The sequence below is a fragment of the Pelobates fuscus genome, chromosome 2, assembly GCF_036172605.1.
Source record: "Pelobates fuscus isolate aPelFus1 chromosome 2, aPelFus1.pri, whole genome shotgun sequence".
NCBI lineage: Eukaryota > Metazoa > Chordata > Amphibia > Anura > Pelobatidae > Pelobates > Pelobates fuscus.
The window spans coordinates 419,080,870-419,102,107 of NC_086318.1; the positions used below are offsets into that span (position 1 = coordinate 419,080,870).

At 38.8% G+C, this 21,238-nt stretch overlaps 1 protein-coding gene across 2 annotated transcripts in view; it reads left to right on the forward strand.

The window, feature by feature from the left end:
* Positions 1 to 21,238, forward strand: part of SNAP25 (synaptosome associated protein 25) — an 80,213-nt gene that overhangs the window by 19,108 nt on the left and 39,867 nt on the right. For both annotated transcript variants that reach the window (XM_063444019.1, XM_063444018.1), the window contains exon 2: positions 17,338 to 17,467. In XM_063444019.1, the coding sequence (XP_063300089.1) occupies positions 17,396 to 17,467 (72 nt within the window). In that variant the 5' untranslated portion in view covers positions 17,338 to 17,395. The remainder of the gene's footprint in view (positions 1 to 17,337; positions 17,468 to 21,238) is intronic.

Sequence of the window (21,238 nt, forward strand, 5' to 3'; positions counted from 1 at the left end):
TGGGGACAAAGGGAACGGAGTTCCTTCCCGCGCTAGGACCCCAAGGAGGGGGAGGATCCTGGGATTTGACACTGTATGGTTGTGTGGTAGACCTCTTGCATGGGGTTATGCATAACAGCCGTGTATGGCCAATAAAATTGTGTTGTACCTCCAGGACTGTGTGTCATCCAGTTACTGGGGGGGAATTGGTCTCCTCATACTCTAGGTGGTTCCTGAACGGCTAAAGGAAGGGAATTAGCGGAGGTAACCGGTTATGTTACCCGTGGTCCGCTACACTCATATCACCATAACTAATATATTAAGCTGTAGTTGTTATGGTATTTTGAGTTCCCTGTTAAAAATTTTAAGACAAATGGAATTCCCACACACATATCTGCTAGAATTCACTGTTTGCCATAACCGATCTGGTTAAAGTATCACAAGTAGTTGGCCCAATTCCAGGCTTAAATTCTGCCTTAATCCTTCCAATACTAACAAACTGCATGCCATTCAGTTGGTCAATAACATCTGTATCCTAGGACACACTTCGAATCTGAACGAAAGCCTCAATCTAATCCTTCCTTGTTAAATAAGCATAAAATCATGCATCCAGGTTTATAAATCTGTGAACTGGGTTGTATATTTCTAATTTAGTTTCGCTGTTTTTTTTTTTTTTTTTCTACATTAGTTTAAAAAATATATATATTTTGGCTGATACCTCGTCCTTTATTTCCCCTTTAATAGGCGGTGTGATGGATTTTTCTTAATTTATTCTGACATTGTGATATTAAATTATAACTGTATAGAAGTAACGTGATCAATTTCCAATGAACTAGCAGATTTTTCTATATATTTTCATCTTACCATTATTATTGGCACAGAAGTGACCCAGTTATGAATTAGTGCATAAAAAAGATGTGACAAATCAGTTGATGAATATTAATGCATTTTTTTTCAATTATATAAGTATGGCACGGTTATTAGAAAAATGATCTGATTTTCATACTTTGGGATGCGTTTTCTTTCCTGGTAATTTAGGAAAATTAACAATTGTGATAAGCTTGCTTCGTTGATTTATGGTTTGCTTCTATTACGTATTAGTCTGGTTTAACTACAAAAATATCCAGTCTCTCTGAGCCAGTGCTTGTCACTTTGTATCATGCGCATGTCAATCATTAAATATCTTAAGGAGTGAAAAGTTTAACGCCGGATACAAATACAAAGTTTGCGCATCAGTTGTTCTGCATCTTCGTAAGCCGTGTTTGCAAGTCGCACTAAAAATAGGCACTTTTTTTCCTTTTCCCTCCAGCTTCTGCTGTGTCATTTTTTTGGTCCGAAGCGGTCATCAAAGTCTTGTCATTCTTACATTATCATGTAAACATAATGGTTTACTGGAAAGTTTATAATGATTTATTGAGAGTGTTTGGAATGCATGGTTCTATTTGCTACTAGTATATAAATAAAATATAAATATTTGTACCTTTCTTATTCCTTTGGAAATCTAACGACTGAAAGCAAAGTGGATACAATGTCAGAACAATTCACAGCTTGTCAAGGCCTAAGGTCCACAAAATAAGGGGGGGCGATTATTTTGCCTAGATGGTAGCTACATCTTTTGTGTAACCGAACACCAGATACATATTGTATGACAACTGAAAAAGAAAATGCACACATAAACAGAAAACTGCCGAAGAAACAGCAAAGTCTGTCTTACATGATACAGAGAACACCCACCCAAATATATTATAAATAAAACATAAACAAGAAAAATGTTTTGACGTAGTGACATGCGGAGAATATAGCCATTTTACAAATGTATTTATTCTGATACATCCTCTCACTATAGAAGATCAGAGAATATCAAAAAAGATATGAGAAAACATAGACATGAACAAACTAACCTCATAAATGTATGACACTCCAAAGTCCTTCCATTAAATTTGAGACCCTTGGCTGGATGGAGGCACATCCTTTCCACAGTAATTACTACACTACCAATAAACAATTTCTTGAAATGATTATCATGCAGACAATAACAACAAGGTGTACCCTCCATTCATTCCACCAATCCCTGCCTTTTTCTCTCTATACCCACTTTTTTCCTCAGAGGGGGGCATCATCGCGGACGCCTGTGTCCTCACCTAGTTACATCCCTTCCAAAGCAAAATCTCTCCCTCCCTCCTTCTCTGCCTTTCCACCCACTACCTTTAAATGCACAATCCTCTTACTGCTCTCCATCAAACCTCACGCGCAGACCTATGCTACATATGCAGAACAACCTCAAGAGAATTAACAGCTTAACTTAACCAATTACGTATCACACCTAGGACCCACAAATGATTTTAACCACAGCTAGTGGTACTAAATGTCCACTCATACAGTTGCAATCCAAATTATTCAATTACCATGGACATTTGGGTTAATTGTAAACATTTACAGACTTTCAGCTGTTTGCAATCAACAAATCGAACAAAAGCAATTGAAAAATCTCAACACAGTAAATGATTCAAGTGGTTTCCCCAAATTCAACTGAAAATGCAACTTATAATGACATCTCTAGTCTCAAAATTATTCAACCCCATTCATGGCAAGCAGCTTTAGTACTTAGTAGAGCACTATTTTGTGTTGTGACCGGTTGCAAATGAGATACATAGCCAGACGCTTCTGGCAGCATTCCTAAGAAATTTTAGTTCATTGCTTATGAGCAATGGCCTCCAGTTATTATTATTATTATTATTATTATTATTGGTATTTATATAGCGCCAACTAATTCCGCAGTGCTTTACAATATTATGAAAGGTGGGGAAATTTACAATACATGAGACAATTACACAATTACACAATGACACAGGAACAATAGGTATATGAGGACCCTGCTCAAACAGGCTTACAGTCTAGATGAAGTGTATGTGTATATGTGCATACATCTCAGCATCTAAAGCACTACACACAAATACACCCCTGCATGCAAACATCACCACTACAAACATACCCCAGCATGCAAACATCACCACTACAAACACACCCCAGCATGCAAACATCAACACTACAAACACTTATACATAAGCACACCCCTGCTACGAGACATAGAGGAAAAATGCACCTTTGCCTGTGTGCTTGTATGATTGTGTGTCTGTATGTTTGTGCATGTATGTATTTTTGCCTGTATCTTTCTATATGGGAGAAAGAGTGATAGATAGGGGTTGGGGGGTTGGAGAAGGGGGGAGATAGGGTTTTGGGGGAAGAAAGAGACACAAAGGGGGTGGAGGGAAGTAGGAAATACATAAGAGGGGTTGTAAGATACACTAAGGGAGGTGTAAGGCACAAAGGAGTAAGACATTCAAGAGAGGGGATATGATACACTAATGATGGTAAGAAAATCTAAAGTGGGGCTAGGGGGGCTACGAGACATAGAGGTGAAGATGCAATTTTTTGGGGGGGTTGGGTGGGAGGGTGGCAAAATGCACCTTTGCCTGTGTCGCCTTGCACCGGCCCTGAGTGTAACCACTGTTCCTTCAACGTTGAACTTGCAAACTATGCTTCCAACAGTGTCTCTAGGAACATTTAGTGCCCTTGCTATCTTTTTGCATCTTGCTACATACGAACATCAACCACCCAGCCAACCGTTTAGAATGTTGCGGATATAAGTGTTAATGAGGTGGGTGCTGACAGAGGTGACGGAGGTTAACAGGTTGTACACTCCGCATACATGTGGTCTGGGTTCATTCGGTATTCAAACGGATTAATAACAAAATTGAAGGGGAATGTAATATACCGAACAAACAGGGGAATGGAGAAAAAGCTTTTAGAATGCAGAGACAGGGTGGTCTGTCACACTCTCCGATACGTTGTCCTTCCTCTTGTGTTGTACAATCCCACTTTCTCCTTAATTGTAAATTTGTTTCTTCATCTCTTACTTTTGTTCACATTCATTTGCTTTTTATGTATTAGTTATTTTATTTTCCCATTGTAAAGGGCTGCTGCAGAAAAGAATCACAATAAAATAATATCCATAATAATAAAATAATAATAATTACACTTATAGTCCATAGAGTCTACCAACCACGCATACAATTATTAGACTATAGTAAGAAGTCACTCTACTATATGTATTATTGCACAAAAAACAACTTTGTTTTATCCCTCTGTATCCCTGAGCTCTACCAATTATTCCTTCCTTGTTATCAAGAAAATTAAGCTAATTTGTCAGATTAATACATTTTGTCAGGTCTTATCATGATTTAATTAACTTATCCTCGTTCAGTTGGGAAACTTGTACAGATAGTTATAACTCTTTTTTTGCTGATAATTTTTTTTTTATAAATTTAGAGGAACATTTTCATGCCTGAACCAAAACTATATTTGGAGAACACTATAGCCACATGAGTCTTGTATACTAAACTAGTTTGTGGGAGTTGTTTAACAGGAACACAATGTTTTTGTTTGTTTTTTTACTTACATATAATTAGGCTTTTGCTTTGTAGGAAAGAACTCAAACCATGTCTGGTTCTTTCTGTGTTAGCTGTTGTATTGACTGCAAATTTTACTTGTTTACGATTGAAGGAAGACCTTCGAGTTGAGACCACAGTGACTACGTTCATGTGATATCACCTTATAAGGGTTGGTAGAGGAGCAATGCTCTCTGAGAAACGTGTCTTCTATTATCCACAGGGGAGGTTAAAAGATATATAAAACCTATTCTACCCGCAAATTTATCAGTAAATAACCTAATCATGGTAGTCACGTTAAATACTATCATGCATACATTTAATATGACTTTATAAATTGGGGTAATAAAAACAGCTTGTAAAACCTGCAGGTATCTTGTCTGCAGCACTTGTAAGCCCTCCCCTTCTTACCCCACCAAGACTTTCTGTGACTGTCCAATCACAGACTTCCTAATGCAGTTCAATGGGAAGTCTTTGCAAGGCAGGTGCTCTGGGAAATAGCTTCCTCTTGAGTTTATCTCCACTGAGCAAAACAACCAGGAAGTAACAGGGCATGTTGTTTGATTGACAGCCAGGGGGTGTAACAAGGTTAATTTATAAAAGTGTAAATTTCTATTGAAATCTTTACTTTTTGTAAAATAAAAATATAGGACACACTTTTCACACATTAAGCATTTCAGTGTCCCTTTAACAATCAACAATTACCTCAACCTCTATTCAAGCTCCTCTACTAGCATACAAAACCCTATTCTGTCTATACATATCTCTGATATGAAATGTGTGTCATAAACACCTGTCTTCATTGCTCCTTGTCTCTACTTTCATCTTAATTAATGTCCCATTTCTATATCTGGTGTTCTCTCTGTTATCACCTCTGTACCAAAGAGCCATGCTTTCATTATTTACCTTCTTAACATCCTTTTGGAGAACAGTTGTATCAGTTAGGGCACACAAGATTATATCTCTAGCACTTATAGGTGCTAGAGATATGTATTTGGCCCTTGATATATTATTCGCTAATTTGACACAAGGTGTCATTGTTCTATGTGAGTGAGTTAAATCTCTACGTCCGTGTATTGCGGCAAGTTGTATCCCAGTTTCTACCTGTTTATTTACGGTTTTTATGGGTTTTATGATTCAGCCGTTTTTTTTGGCAATCTCCCAAGGCTTGTAAATTTGGGCCTTTTGTCATTTCTTTAGAAGCGTTTAATTTATTTTATTGGTTGACTTGCAATTACGGTAAGCTGGTTAGCTTCTGGTGTATAAAGCATGCATAGGTCACATTGTTGAGCTATACATTGTAACGCATGATATGTCAAAACGCATTTTGACCAGAAGGCTTGGCTGTTTATTCAAACTGGGAATATTGGAGAAGAGGTAGGCACTGCATATGCTCAGGGCCGGCCTTAGGGGTGTGCGAGCTGTGCGGCCGCACAGGGCGCCATGGTGCAGGGGGCGCCCTGCGGCCGCATAGGTCACACGGCATGTCTGTTAGCCGCAATGCTAACAAGGCATTTGCCTTGGGCGGCATTTTCCAGGGGGCGGCAAAAAAAGCCGCCCCCAAATGCCCAAGGCAAATGTCTTGTTAGCCTTGCGGCTAACTGACATGCCGGGCTGCTGGGCGGTCATATTCCGGCTCCCAGCCTCACTGTGCGGCGCGTGAGGGAGCTGAGCATACAGCTCAGAGAAAGTGCTCCCTCGCCAGCCGCCCGCCAGCGCCGCCCAGCAGCCACTGGACCACCAGGGAAAAAAGATGACCCCCCCCCAGCATTCCCAAAGGTAAGGAGGCTGGGGGGGTGTTTAAATAAATTTTAAAAAATGTGTTAATGTGGGTGAGTGTGTGTGTATGTTAGTGTGTGTGTGTGTATGTTAGTGTGTGTCTGTGTCTGTTAGTGTGTGTATGTTAGTGTGTGTCTGTGTATGTTAGTGTGTGTCTGTGTCTGTTAGTGTGTGTCTGTGAGTGTGTTTGTCTGTTAGTGAGTGTGTCTGACTGTGTGTGTGTGGCTGTCTGCCTGTGTGTGTGTGACTGTTTGCCTATGTTTGTGTGTGTGTGTGTTTGTGTGTGTGTGTGTGTGTGACTGCGCGTGTGTGTGTGACTGCACATGTGTGTGTGTGTGACTGTCTGTGTGCGTGTGTGTGTGTGACTGTCTGCCAGTGTGTGTGTGTGTGTGTGTGTGTGTGTGTGACTGTGTGTGTGTGGCTGTCTGACAGTGTGTGTGTGACTGTGTGTGTGTGTGTGGCTGTTTGCCTCTGTGTGTTTGGCTGTCTGCCTGTGTGTTTGTGTGTGGCTGTGTGTGTGGCTGTCTGCCTGTGTGTGTGGCTGTCTGCCTGTGTGTGTGTGTGTGTTTGTGTGTGACTGCCTATGTGTGACTGTCTGGGCAGACTAGATGGGCCGAATGGTTCTTATCTGCCGTCACATTCTATGTCTGTGTGTGTGTTTGTGTGTGGCTGTCTGTGTATGACTGCCTGAGTGTGTTTGTGTGTGTGTGTGTGTGTATGGCTGTCTGCCTGCCTGTGTGTGTGTGTGTGTGTGTGTGTGTGACAGGGTGTGTGGGAAGGGGTAAGGAGTGGGGGGGGGGGGGGGGGGCGCTGTGAAGATTTTTTGCACAGGGCGCCCAAATGCCTAAGGCCGGCCCTGCATATGCTTTGCCATCATTTTGGCTGTAAGATCATTACGGGTGATGTAGTTAACAATATCTGGAGTGCCAAAGGTTGCCTACCCCTGCTTTAAATGTGTATTGTAATGGGTCCACCTAAAATGTGTGATGTCACCAGAGGAGATTGTACTTTCTAAAATATGACATAGAAAAGTTATTCAAACTCAGTAGATAGACCTCCTAGTGTGGTGTTCTAGGTCAATAAAATTAGTATTATTTCATTTTTATAAAATTAATTTACAGCCTGTAGACGTTTTTAAAAGCTTATTTTCATTTTCTGTCATTTTATTGTGATAATAGCAGATTTCAATTCTTGATTTTTGCAAACATTTAAGGTGTGATTACCACATTAGTAACACAATATAAAGATAGTGATGATTTTTTTATTCTAATTAGAAATGATAAGACTTTGTGCATGCACACAAAATAAATACCAAGCGTCATATTAGCATAAAATTCCGCAATTTATAGTCGGCTTCAACGTATAAAGGTCATGTTTCATAGAGAACATCAGTCTAAATGTCATGTGGCCAACATTTCTTAATCTTAATATTAAAGGCACTGGTCCTGATTTATGTGTGTCATCAAAAAATGTCGCAACTAGATGGAAATTGTTTTTTAATTAAATCTGAAATTGTCCTCAAAATAATTTCATATCAATTTGAAGCCAAAGTTCTCTGCAAAGCAATATATAAATTCTGACATTGATCAAGTAGTAAAACATTATGTTAACAAGTTTTAGTTGAGAAAAGGATTCTAGATTCTAGATTTTTTTTCTAGATTCTAGAAATAAATATAGCATAAAAATGGCAAAATAAAAAATACATTAAATAAATGTACTGATAAAAAGCCCAGTGGGGGGGATTTAGCCCATACACCTTCTATCATCCCAAGTCTGGAGACGTTTGTGGGTTGTTTCACTAAAGATGGCTTTATTTGTATCTTTTTAATACATGAACTATAAAATTTAAACGGATACTGTAAGTACCAAAATTTTTTAGCTTATATAGTGTATATATCGTGCAGTCTCACTGTTCAATTCTCTACCATTTAGGAGTTAAATCACTTTTGTTTCTGTTTATGCAGCCCTAGCCACACCTCCCCTGGCTCTGACTAACACAACCTGCATTAAAAAATTGTTTCATCCTCAATCAGATCTTACAGCACAGTGTGTTTACAAATTCGTATTTCCTGTTCCATTAACACAACTTTAAACACACATAGGGCAGACAATTAACAGAGAAGGAGATAATAAATTGTAAATTAAATAGACAGTGTAATTAAAAATGTTTAAATATTAGATCTCTCTTTACAGGAAGTGTGTGGGAAGGCCGTGTGGTTCTCAGTCAAGGGAGGTGTGGCTAGGGCTGCATAAACAAAGATATTTAACTCCTCAATGGCTGAAAATTGAGCAGTGAGACAACAGAGGCATGATCTATACACCAAAACCACTTTGTTAAGCTTAAGTTATTTTGGTGCTTGAAATGATCCCTTAAAGAATATCATATCCATTAATCACAATCATATGCAATTAAGATGTGTACCTTTTGTCATAAAAAAATGATAATTCCTAAGTAGACTTCAGATAATGACTTGTTTCCCCAAATGTGGAATCCTAAAATTCAGTATTGCTGGGAATTCTGAAATTGCTGGACGCACTGTCTAGGACGTGGAGACCACTGACACTCCTGCGTTCCTTTGTCTCTGTGTCTCAACGTCTCCTCTTACATACAGTATCCTTTTCTGTGTATATATATATATATATAAACTGTCTGTACACAAATACACTATAGTGGCAATGCGATTAAAACAGAGTATGTGTTGGCATTTCCAGTGGCCAGTTAAGGTTATCTAGACATGAAACCACTCAGTTAAACATTAGAATAGAAAAGAGACTGAATGATTTAAATATATTTTTATTATTATTATTGTGCATTTTTATGACATCATGCCTATTCAAAATTAATTTAAAAGAGGGTTCCTAAAATATCACTTTAATTTTTTTTTAAATTCACTGTAGAATTTATTGAAAAACAATGTAATCAGAAATGGTCATTTTAATTTGCAGGGTTCTGCTGAAAAACGCAAGCCGCTATATAATATCTGTTCACCTAAACAGGTGCAACCCTGTAGAATGTAGAATGTTCTGTAAATGACGTTGTAGTTACTCAATGGTAAAGTAAATGTACATATTCATTTTTAATTGTGACAGTTATTTTAAACTTAAAATCAAAGGAAAGATTATGTGCTGTCTATACTGTACTATATTAATAATTTATAGGCAATGGTAATAGCTTCATGGTACACAAAGCCGTCATAACAATCTGTTTTAATCCTTTAAGACGGCCAGTGGTACTTATTTACCAGATAGGTGATGCATGTTGTGATACAGTGCTAAAAGTGTAATTCTATGCCAAATACACCAGGAGGGACTGTCCCTTCTGAATAGGGACACTTAGTAGGTATGATACTAGTTCCTATACAGGTCAGCCTTCACTACACCTGCAAAAGTAGCGTCAGAGGGACCGAAAAATAGCAAAGAAAGGAGATTTGTTTTCTTTTATAAGTTTACTAACACAGAATAAAATCTTGCGCGCATATTTCAAATTGCTCATATTTTACATGCAGCTAAATATAGTGACTGTGCTATACCCTATATGAAAAACATCACACATCTCATCCTAAGTATTGTGATATATCTGTACAACGAAAAGCATGGGTAGGCTGGAATTATAAGCCAAAGTATATTATGTGAGAAAACAGCAGCAAAGGTTGGAAGGCCAGCTGGAGTTAGAATCTAGGTCACATAGATCATCTGCTATGTCTGAGAAGGTCAGAATAACGGGAATTTAAAGATGGTGTTTCTGATTGAGACTCCTGGGGGTATTACTGCGTCTCCTTCCTTAACAAGACTCCTGGGTTTGTCCTTTCAGAGCTGGTCAGGCATGATTTGGCATGGATCAGTGGCAGGGACACAATCGGCAATAAACTGGCAGGATATGGAAGGATTCTCAGCAAGCGATGAGTCTGCAAAGTAACCATGACACGGTACCTTAGAGTGGGAGTTTAAGTATCAAACGTGTTAAACTATCCTAATACGGACTGGGCTAAAAGCAAATAACAAATAGGTTCTGAAACAAGAGAGCACTGGACTAAGACAAAGCAGAGACAGGGACGATGCCAAATCTAGTAGACAGGAACACTGGAAAGGACAAAATCAGATTCAGGGACGTAGCTGTGTCTGGTTCACAAGAACAACAGGACTGATACAGGTTAACGCGCCAGAGGGCCGTAAAACCACAAAAAGGCACTTTGCTGAAGGTGGCAGGAGTTTATATAGGCTTAGACCCATGCATTACATTTGCATTATTGCTATGCATGCGTAAAGAGCAAATTAGGATGCCAACACCAAAACCTATAAAAAGTAGTAAAGGTCATCAGAATGATGCAACCGCAACCTTATAAAAGTGACGCTGTGTCGAAATTGCCTCAACTGTTTTTGGATTGTCGTATTTGTGTCAATATGGGAGTGATGACCGGCTAACTGTGGCTGAATTGATGCTTGCTGCATCGGTTTTAGTGAGTGTACTTGGTTTTTCGACGCAAGTGTCTAGGAGGATGGTGCTGTCTTTACGCAGTGCGTCTAAGTCAGAAAGTGGCTTTACATAGCCTGGATCAAAACCTGACAGTATGTATCAAGACAAAAACTGGAATAAGTGCTGAGTTTGAAGGCCTGTAAAAACTGAAGCATTGTTTATTCTGAGTGTTCTAAATGTATCACTTCATAGCTGCATTGCATTGAATGAATGTGGTCAAATATATGTTGTGCTTGAAGTGCTATTATTTATGATTTGTAAGTGAATAGGTGTTTTTTGTGTCTATCAATCAGACACAATTGCTTAAACACGCTGCTTGTTTTTAAAGGGAATGGCTGCACTCATATCTTACTATGGTATTTGTAAGAATCCACCTATTATAATTTAATATTAGTAATACATTTTTAACTATTTCGTTTTTTTCAATTCATTGAAAATGCTATCTTTCATTTTCTCTAGTTCATTGAAAATTACAAAATGGTTCTTAGCTTCAATGGCATAATTGGAGGGAGTTTGACATACAGTCAGTGTATAAAAAGTCGTAAAAAAAAATAATAAACGTTTAATATGTCACTGTTATCATGGGTACATTTATGTTGAATAAAAATGGCTCCCACGAGTATAACTTGCCCATTGGTGGTTTCTGACTAAAAGCTAATTGATTGATTGATATTGCTCTGAAATCTTCACCTTAATAAACTATGCCATTATCGCCATGGAAGTTACTCTGAAACTGGGTAGATGATCAGCATCAATAACCTAGTAATAACCTAGTAATAGCAGGGTGAAGTTGGGCCAAAAGTAGCGATTAGGGTAATTTTCTTGTCTGCTTCCGACTGCACCACATATCTAATTAAACTGTCTGCAACTACCTGGACCACGTCTCTAAGTCAGTATATATCCACACACACTCAGGCCAGTGTGAGTTTGATTAATTCACAGTATCAACAGCAAGCGTAAGAGCCAAGGAAACAGAAAGTGTAGAATGTAGACGATTTGTAGGCAATTTCAAACTGTATATTTAACCATTCTTTTAGTGACAGAGTGGAATGCAAGTTTGCTAGGATATTGTGAAGAAATATAAAAATCTTTCATATTTGGGTTTGAATAATTTGGGAAGGTTCCATGTACATGTCAATATAGTAATTCTTTATATTTACTCTAAACCGTCAAAGCTCTACCATAAAAATTTTAATTAAAATTCTGATCCCTGTGGAACTGGTTATTGGAAAAAGCCCTGAGAGAAACCAGATAGCAATTAATTGAAATTAACGTTATCCATGTCTGCAACAACAAAAAAAGAAAAAGCACAAAAAAAAAAAAATTATTATTTTTCCTCTTTATTAATAGTGTTTTTTCCTTGTAATAAACTGTTCATTTTGGGATTTATGTGAGGAAGCAATCATGTTAGTAGTTACTGGATTACACAGATAATAAAACCAACAGAGAGTATTCCATTTTTGTCTTTGATCTAACAATGAGCTGGAAGCCAGTTATTCTATGCCGTAAGGAACATTGAAAGTATATGTTGAGCTGATTTCTTGTTTTATACAAATGCTTAGCTCCTGATTAATTGTTGGTTTACTATAGCTGAATCTACCTTAATAAGCACATAGATGTATTTCAGATAAAATGGTCACATTTCTTGGCCCTATTCAATGGACCACCTCCAAAAATTAGAATGCATGTCATGATGACAAGGGCATGGAACCATATTGTGGGTAATTGCTCACATTAACTTTTGAACTTTTTGGAGGGTAGTGAGATAACATGATGTTCTAGTGAGCGTTTGTCAAATTAAATCACGAGTGTTGAACTGCGCTTCCCCCAAGATATGTTTAGAGTACAAATATACAGATCTATGCCCGGCTCTAGCTGTTTTTGAGATTTTTTTTTTGTTACCGGGTGTCTAGCAAGAATTTTATGTTGAATTTTAGGTACTTTTTACTTTAGTTGATCAAGTATCCACTACATGTACAGATCATGTGTTTTATATGTTTCATTTTCATGATTAATAAAAAATAATAAACAGACTTACAGCTACAGTTCTCTTAACAGTCATTCACAGCACCCGTTTTGCCAATTTTGTCATTGGCCTGCCACCAACAAAAACCCCGCTCGGGTTCGGGCTCAATACTTGACCAATTTGGCATCCATGTATACGCTATCCAATCATGGCAGGCTAGTATTTGTATAACATAGCAATGATTACATGAAACAAGTTAATTGACATCGGTAATCTGCAGTCACTATCATATCCAAACATCAAGAGAACAAGCTTCTGCCTTCAAAGGCTACAAAACGTAAAGGATTTTGCAGTATCTCTGGTTTAATCTACAGATCATGTGACTACTAAAGTGCTTAAAATATTATCCAACAAGTCACATGGAACAGTCATTTAGCTGATTGGTCCATATAAACAGTGCCTGCATGTGTGAGTTTAGCTAAATCCTTCCCTTTCATTCTTTTTTAATCTTTTCCATGCTGTGTAGTAGACTGAGAGACAAGAGCTACAAAATATCAGATGGCTCAAAACTATAAATCCATTTTCTCAATGTTTTATTTTTTATTTTATTTTTGTCTTTTTGGTCATGAGGTTGAGTGTTTAAAATTTTTGGCCAAATATAAACAGTTAAAGGCTGATATTAAGAAATTCATGATTTTAAGCAATTCGAACACAATTGAATGATTTCAAGCAAATTGAGCAGAATTGGACATGAGTCTTCCTTATGGATTAATTCTGTCTAGTTGGGGGCTTGATTACTTTCGGATTATGAAATAAAATATGATGTAAGAAGTTGGTAACACTAACTGGTTTATTCAGTAGACACCCACTTTAAATTGAAAATGCAATTGCAAGATTTAGACCAAAATATATGATTTTTAATAAAGGAAACGGTAGCAAGACTTTATACATATAACATTATATTAAAAGACATGTGCACGGTGATAAATCTCAGTTCCGTAGAATATTTTTTTTCTGAAGAAAGTACATTTTTGGCCCAGCCAAATATTATAGATAGTGATGTCCCAAACAGTTCGCCAGGAACCGTTCGCCGGCGAACATAGCGTGTTCGCAGTCGCGAACACGCGCGATGTTCGGTCCGCCCCCTATTTGTCATCATTGAGTAAACTTTGACCCTGTACCTCACAGTCAGCAGACACATTCCAGCCAATCAGCAGCAGACCCTCCCTCCCAGACCCTCCCACCTCCATGACGAATAGGGGGCGGACCGAACATCGCGCGTGTTCGCGGCCGCGAACACGCTATGTTCGCTGGCGAACGGTTCCTGGTGAACTGTTCGGGTCATCACTAGTTATAGAATGTGACGGCAGATAAAAACCATTCGGCCCATCTAGTCTGCCCAATTTTTTTTAAATACTTTCATTATTCCGTGGCCTTATCTTATAGTTAGGATAGCCTTATGCCTATCCCACGCATGCTTAAACTCCTTTACTGTGTTAACCTCTACCACTTGAGCTGGAAGGCTATTCCATGCATCCACTACCCTCTCAGTAAAGTAATACTTCCTGATATTATTTTTAAACCTTTGCCCCTCTAATTTAAGACTATGTCCTCTTGTTGTGGTAGTTTTTCTTCTTTTAAATATAGTCTCCTCCTTTACTGTGTTGATTCCCTTTATGTATTTAAATGTTTCTATCATAAGCCCCCTTCCCCCCCCCCCCCCCCGGCTCGTCTTTCCTCCAAGCTATACATGTTAAGTTCCTTCAACTTTTACTTGTACATTTTATCTTGCAATCCATGAACCAGTTTGATTTTGGAAATCGAATCAGAACAAACAAATAAGGTGCGAAAGAGTGCCAGTCAGTGTGCTGTGAAATATATACAAAATATAGTAATATTTATGTGTTTTGCAGTACACTGATAGGAGCATTTTCACACCATTTTTTTTTTTTTGTGTGTGTAATCAGTAGAGGGGAAAGTAGGAGGAACAGTAAATATATCAAAGTACACCCTTTTTAAATTCTATGGTTTTACATATAAGGACATAATATTAATCATCTGTTCCTTAGCAGGTCTTAAAAGTAGGTAAATACAACCTCGGATGAACAACAACACATGACATATTACACCATGTCATGATTTATTTAACATAAATAAAGCCAAAATGGTATTCACAATATTGATCCGCCATTGACCGAACATGTTTAGCATTGTGTGGTTCGTTTAGTCCATAATTCGGTACATTTCAACTCGGAATCCAGTTACTTTGACCAAACACCCGAAAGGAACCATGTTGGGACGAATTACAGTTTGGTGCGAAAAGAATCTCTAAATCTGTTGAATATTTATTACTTCAATCCATTCATGACCATGACTTGCCAGAATATCACACAACATGCAAGGATTTATCCAATCCCTTGACATGAAAGGCTTACATTAATTAATATTACATCTATGTACATAATAATAACAACCGTAAATATGGAAGAAAAGACAAAGAACATAAGCTATAACTCAAATATTGTTTATATATTGTTTTATAAATATATATATATGATCTAGATAAAGATCTGAATGGGTCGAAATGTCGATTTGTAGCACAGTTGATTTTTTGAAAACACAATAAAGCACCGTTTGACTGACTTGAAGACCTGTCAGTGCTCCCTAAACCTGTTTAATGCAGGATTGCAACCAGGCAGTGGTCAACTTAATTTTTTTGCTGATGGAGTGCCAAGTATTACTTATATTATATATAAATAATTGTATTATTACTTATATGTATAATATCACAGACAGTCTAGCAGAAGGAAAGGTAGTTTATTTAGTTTATATTGTGGGATTTGTGGCATTGTTGGGACTCTATCTTTAACCTCCTGTTTAGCAGATGATGAAAGAGCAGACATGTATTCATGTGTTTTAACATGAAATTACATATCTGATTTACATAGCTTCAATCATCATTTTTGAGGACACCAGGATAATGGGATTTGTAGTCTAACTGCCTTCTTAACCAATGATGTCTAAGTCAAGGGAGGTTCGCATATGATTTTTTTTGTGCTCCTTTGTCCGGACATGTTTACTTTTTCTGCAGGTGTCTACAAATTTTGGAACCCTTTTATTTCCTGTTCAAATATTTAAAAAAAAATAATCCTTTTTATGGTGTTTGTGTAAATATACAGATTCTGCATGAGGATTTAATTAGTGTACATGATACACACCTGTACATGAAAACAGCAGAATTTTTTACTCCTTCTCATCAGTATCTAACCCATTCTTTGCCAGTGTTTTCCAACCTTACCTTGCCCTTGCGTTTTCATTGGATGACATAATTCGCCATTGTCACATATCCCCCCACCCATTCACTCCTTCCAAGCCAAGGGATCAGATCATATCTATGCATACCTCCTGTGACAAACACCCCTCTGCCTGGACGTTCGCCACGGGCTCCTGGAGGAGTGTGGACACTAGCCTCCTGCCCACTGACTATGGGTCATATACAAAGATCCTGTTTGGGAATTAAATCTCCCGAACCACCATTAGTGGCTAGCCCTGGGTGTCCCTGGTTCGGCACTTTCCAGAGCTAGAAAAATAACCAACTTGACCGGACATCCCCAAGCCAACCCATTGGGGTCTAGGCGGGTATGCCATCCCATGGAACTGGGGGGGGAGAGCTATGTGACAAAACCCCTATTTTGCCATTTCCAGGAACCATTCTCTTCCTCAGTTTGGGAATCTGTTGAAACTTTGTTTTTATGTTACCAAAGTTGACCGACCGCTAGCCCTGATTTCATGGAACTGTTTTGGGCATAGGACCATGTGCACGGTCGGTCAAATAATTTACTTCCATGGAAATCTTGAACCCCTGAACCGATCTGGGTGATTTTTTGATTTGTTGGTCACCCAGATCGGGGCTATCAGGAGATGTAACTTTTGTGGGATTTTCATGTGTTTTGAAGGTACTTTTGGGGTGTTTGTAAATTGTATGTTTTTCTGTGCCTGGAGATAATTGAGTTTGCACAGTTCCTGACTCAATTATCTCCCAGGCACTGGGGAGGGTTTACCCTGTTTTGTGTGGGAGTGTCATGTGTGTGTTTTCTGTGTCCTTGTACTGCATAAAAGCAGGCCACTGAGCCTCGATTAAACAGATCATCTTACCCCTTCATGAGCCATATTCACACTTATAATCACTACTGCGCTTGGGACTTGGGAGATTCTTCACGGATGTACTCAGCTGGAGTACTGGTATCCAATTACAACTCCTAAGCATACCCTGTCATGGGCCCAAATCCCTCGGTCCCTCTTTTCTAGGAGCTCCATATTGTCGGTGTGTCTGAGTGTATAACAGAGCTCAACAGCAATAATACTCACAGTAATGTGTCTTTAAACTACAATAAATGCATTTATAAATCAGTCTGTGTAAGTAAGATACATTTTTGATGTTGAAATGTATGTCTATGTAAGGAGTTAGGAATTGTAATTATTGACACAGGCATTGTGAGACACTGCGGTTTCTTAAATGTCAATAATATCCTCTAAACGAGGATCAGGAAAAGAGAAATCCATATTCACATGTTTGTTTTTTGTTCTTTATTATGAGGAAACATGAATGGGTAATGCAATGGTTATTTACTGTTCAGTGCACATCTGTAGAGCCGTCTAAATTTGTATGTGTTATGTTTGATGCATTACAGATCCGAGGATCCTTAAACACTGTAAATCCCCTAATCCCAAAACACACAACAAGCCACAATGGCCGAAGACGCTGATATGCGCAATGAGCTGGAGGAAATGCAGAGGCGTGCAGACCAACTGGCTGATGAGGTGAGATAAATATGCCCGGATATTATATAATTATACAGTATAATATATAATGTTACAGATGGATAACAAGATAGATAGACGAAGTTTCACATTATCTTTGTATCCTGTTATAATTATTACTTTAGTTAGAGTGGGTCTCTTGGATTCTTAATTGAGGTATCATGTTAACCACCATAATGTACATAATCTCTGTCTGGTTATGCACTGTCATTATGGTACCTGACCCAAATTAAAAAATCCAACTAAGTTTAGCTGTTGAAAGTACAAGGAGTGGTGCAGTCCTTAAATATATATAAAAGCAGGGAGAAAAAAAAGGGGGAAATATATAGTGTAGTATGTCACTGTCCAAATAAATAGAATAAAACAAAAGAAATACACTCACAATTTCCTGGAGCTAAAATTGTAGCTCCAACTTGAATGCCTGGGCGGAACAATCCCCATCTATGGATATAGTGTGGTTCTTGGTGGTTGCAGTCACTCAAATGGTGGAAAGATAAGCAGCTCTCCTTATTTAATTGACTGCTACCACCAAGAACCACACTATATCCATAGGCGGGGATTGTTCCACCCAGGCGTTTATGTTGGAGCTTCAATTTAAGCTCCAGGAAATTGTGAGTGTATTTTTAAGGACACTTTAGGCACTGCACAACTCCACTATGATGAGGTTACCAGGTTTAGCTGTTGTCGGACAGTATGATGAGGTTACCAGGTTTAGCTATTGTCAGACAGTATGATGAGGTTACCAGGTTTAGCTGTTGTCAGACAGTATGAAGCGGTTATCGGGTTTAGCTGTTGTCGGAGAGTATGAAAAGGTTACCAGGTATAGCTTTTGTCAGACAGTATGAAAAGGTTACCAGGTATAGCTGTTGTCAGACAGTATGATGAGGTTACTAGGTTTAGATGTTGTCAGACAGTATGATGAGGTTACCAGGTTTAGCTGTTGTCAGACCGTATGATGAGGTTACTAGGTTTAGCTGTTGTCGCACAGTATGATGAGGTTACCAGATTTAGCTGTTGTCGGACAGTATGATGAGGTTACCAGGTTTAGCTGTTGTCAGGCAGTATGAAGAGGTTAGCAGGTTTAGCTGTTGTCGGACAGTATGATGAGGTTACCAGGTTTACCTGTTGTCAGGCAGTATGATGAGGTTACCAGGTTCAGCTTTTGTCAGACAGTATGATGAGGTTACCAGGTTTAGCTGTTGTCAGACAGTATGCGAAGGTTACCAGGTTTAGCTGTTGTCAGGCAGTATGATGAGGTTACCAGGTTTAGCTGTTGTCAGACAGTATGATGAGGTTACCAGGTTTAGCTGTTGTCAGGCAGTATGATGAAGTTACCAGGTTTAGCTGTTGTCAGACAGAATGACGAGGTTACCAGGTTTAGCTGTTGTCAGGCAGTATGATGAGGTTACCAGGTTTAGCTGTTGTCAGGCAGTATGATGAGGTTAGCAGGTTTAGCTGTTGTCAGACAGTATGAAGAGGTTACCAGGTTTAGCTGTTGTCAGACCGTATGTTGAGGTTACCAGGTTTAGCTGTTGTCAGACGGTATGATGAAGTTACCAGGTTTAGCTGTTGTCAGACGGTATGATGAGGTTACCAGGTTTAGCTGTTGTCAGACAGTATGACGAGGTTACAAGATATAGCTGTTGTCAGACAGTATGAAGAGGTTACAAGATATAGCTATTGTCAGACAGTATGAAGAGGTTACAAGATATAGCTGTTGTCAGACCGTATGATGAAGTTACTAGGTTTAGCTGTTGTCGCACAGTATGATGAGGTTACCATGTTTAGCTATTGTCAGACAGTATGATGAGGTTACCAGGTTTAGCTGTTGTCAGACAGTATGAAGAGGTTATCAGGTTTAGCTGTTGTCGGACAGTATGAAGAGGTTACCAGGTTTAGCTGTTGTCGGACAGTATGAAAAGGTTACCAGGTATTGCTGTTGTCAGACAGTATGATGAGGTTACTAGGTTTAGCTGTTGTCAGACAGAATATTAAGGTTACCAGGTTTAGCTGATGCTAGACAGAATGATGAGGTTACTAGGTTTACCTGTTGTCAGACAGTATGATGAGGTTACCAGGTTAAGCTGTTGTCAGACAGTATGATGAGGTTACCTGGTTTAGCTGTTGTCAGACAGTATGATGAGGTTACCAGGTTAAGCTGTTGTCAGACCGTATGATGAGGTTACTAGGTTTAGCTGTTGTCGCACAGTATGATGAGGTTACCAGGTTTAGCTGTTGTCAGACAGTATGATGAGGTTACAAGATATAGCTGTTTTCAGAGAGTATGATGGAGTCACCAGTTTTCAGACAGTATGACGAGGTTATCAGGTTTAGCTGTTGTCAGACAGTATGATGAGGTTACCAGGTTTAGCTGTTGTTAGACAGTATGAGGAGGTTACCAGGTTTAGCTGTTGTTAGACAGTATGATGAAGTCACCAGTTTTCAGACAGTATGATGAGGTTATCAGGTTTAGCTGTTCTCAGGCAGTATGATGAGGTTACCATGTTTAGCTGTTGTTAGACAGTATGATGAGGTTATCAGGTTTAGCTTTTCTCAGACAGTATGATGAGGTTACGAGGTTTAGCTGTTGTTAGACAGTATGATGAGGTTACCAGGTTTGGCTGTTGTCAGACAGTATGATGAGGTTATCAGGTTTAGCTGTTGTTAGACAGTATGATGAGGTTATCAGGTTTAGCTTTTCTCAGACAGTATGATGAGGTTACCAGGTTTAGCTGTTGTTAGACAGTATGAGGAGGTTACAAGATATAGCTGTTGTCAGACAGTATGATGAAGTCACCAGTTTTCAGACAGTATGATGAGGTTATCAGGTTTAGCTGTTCTCAGGCAGTATGATGAGGTTACCAGGTTTAGCTGTTGTTAGACAGTATGATGAGGTTATCAGGTTTAGCTTTTCTCAGACAGTATGATGAGGTTACGAGGTTTAGCTGTTGTTAGACAGTATGATGAGGTTACCAGGTTTAGCTGTTGTTAGACAGTATGATGAGGTTATCAGGTTTAGCTTTTCTCAGACAGTATGATGAGGTTACGAGGTTTAGCTGTTGTTAGACAGTATGATGAGGTTACCAGGTTTAGCTGTTGTCAGACAGTATGATGAGGTTACCAGGTTTAGCTGTTGTTAGACACTATGAGGAAGTTACCAGGTTTAGCTTTTCTCAGACAGTATGATGAGGTTACGAGGTTTAGCTGTTGTTAGACAGGATGATGAGGTTACCAGGTTTGGCTGTTGTCAGACAGTATGATGAGGTTACCAGGTTTAGCTTTTCTCAGACAGTATGATGAGGTTACCAGGTTTGGCTGTTGTCAGACAGTATGATGAGGTTACCAGGTTTAGCTTTTCTCAGACAGTATGATGAGGTTACCAGGTTTGGCTGTTGTCAGACAGTATGATGAGGTTACCAGGTTTAGCTTTTCTCAGACAGTATGATGAGGTTACCAGGTTTGGCTGTTGTCAGACAGTATGATGAGGTTACCAGGTTTAGCTGTTGTCAGACAGTATGATGAGGTTACCAGGTTTAGCTGTTGTCAGACAGTATGATGAGGTTACCAGGTTTAGCTGTTGTTAGACAGTATGAGGAGGTTACCAGGTTTAGCTTTTCTCAGACCGTATGATGAGGTTACCAGGTTTAGCTGTTAGACAGTATGATGAGGTTTCTTCCTCACCATCACTAGTAATGTGGAGCATCAGGGACAGAGACTGAAGAGGTTACATGATCTAAAACAGTGTTCTTCTAATGCTTACACAAGAAACTG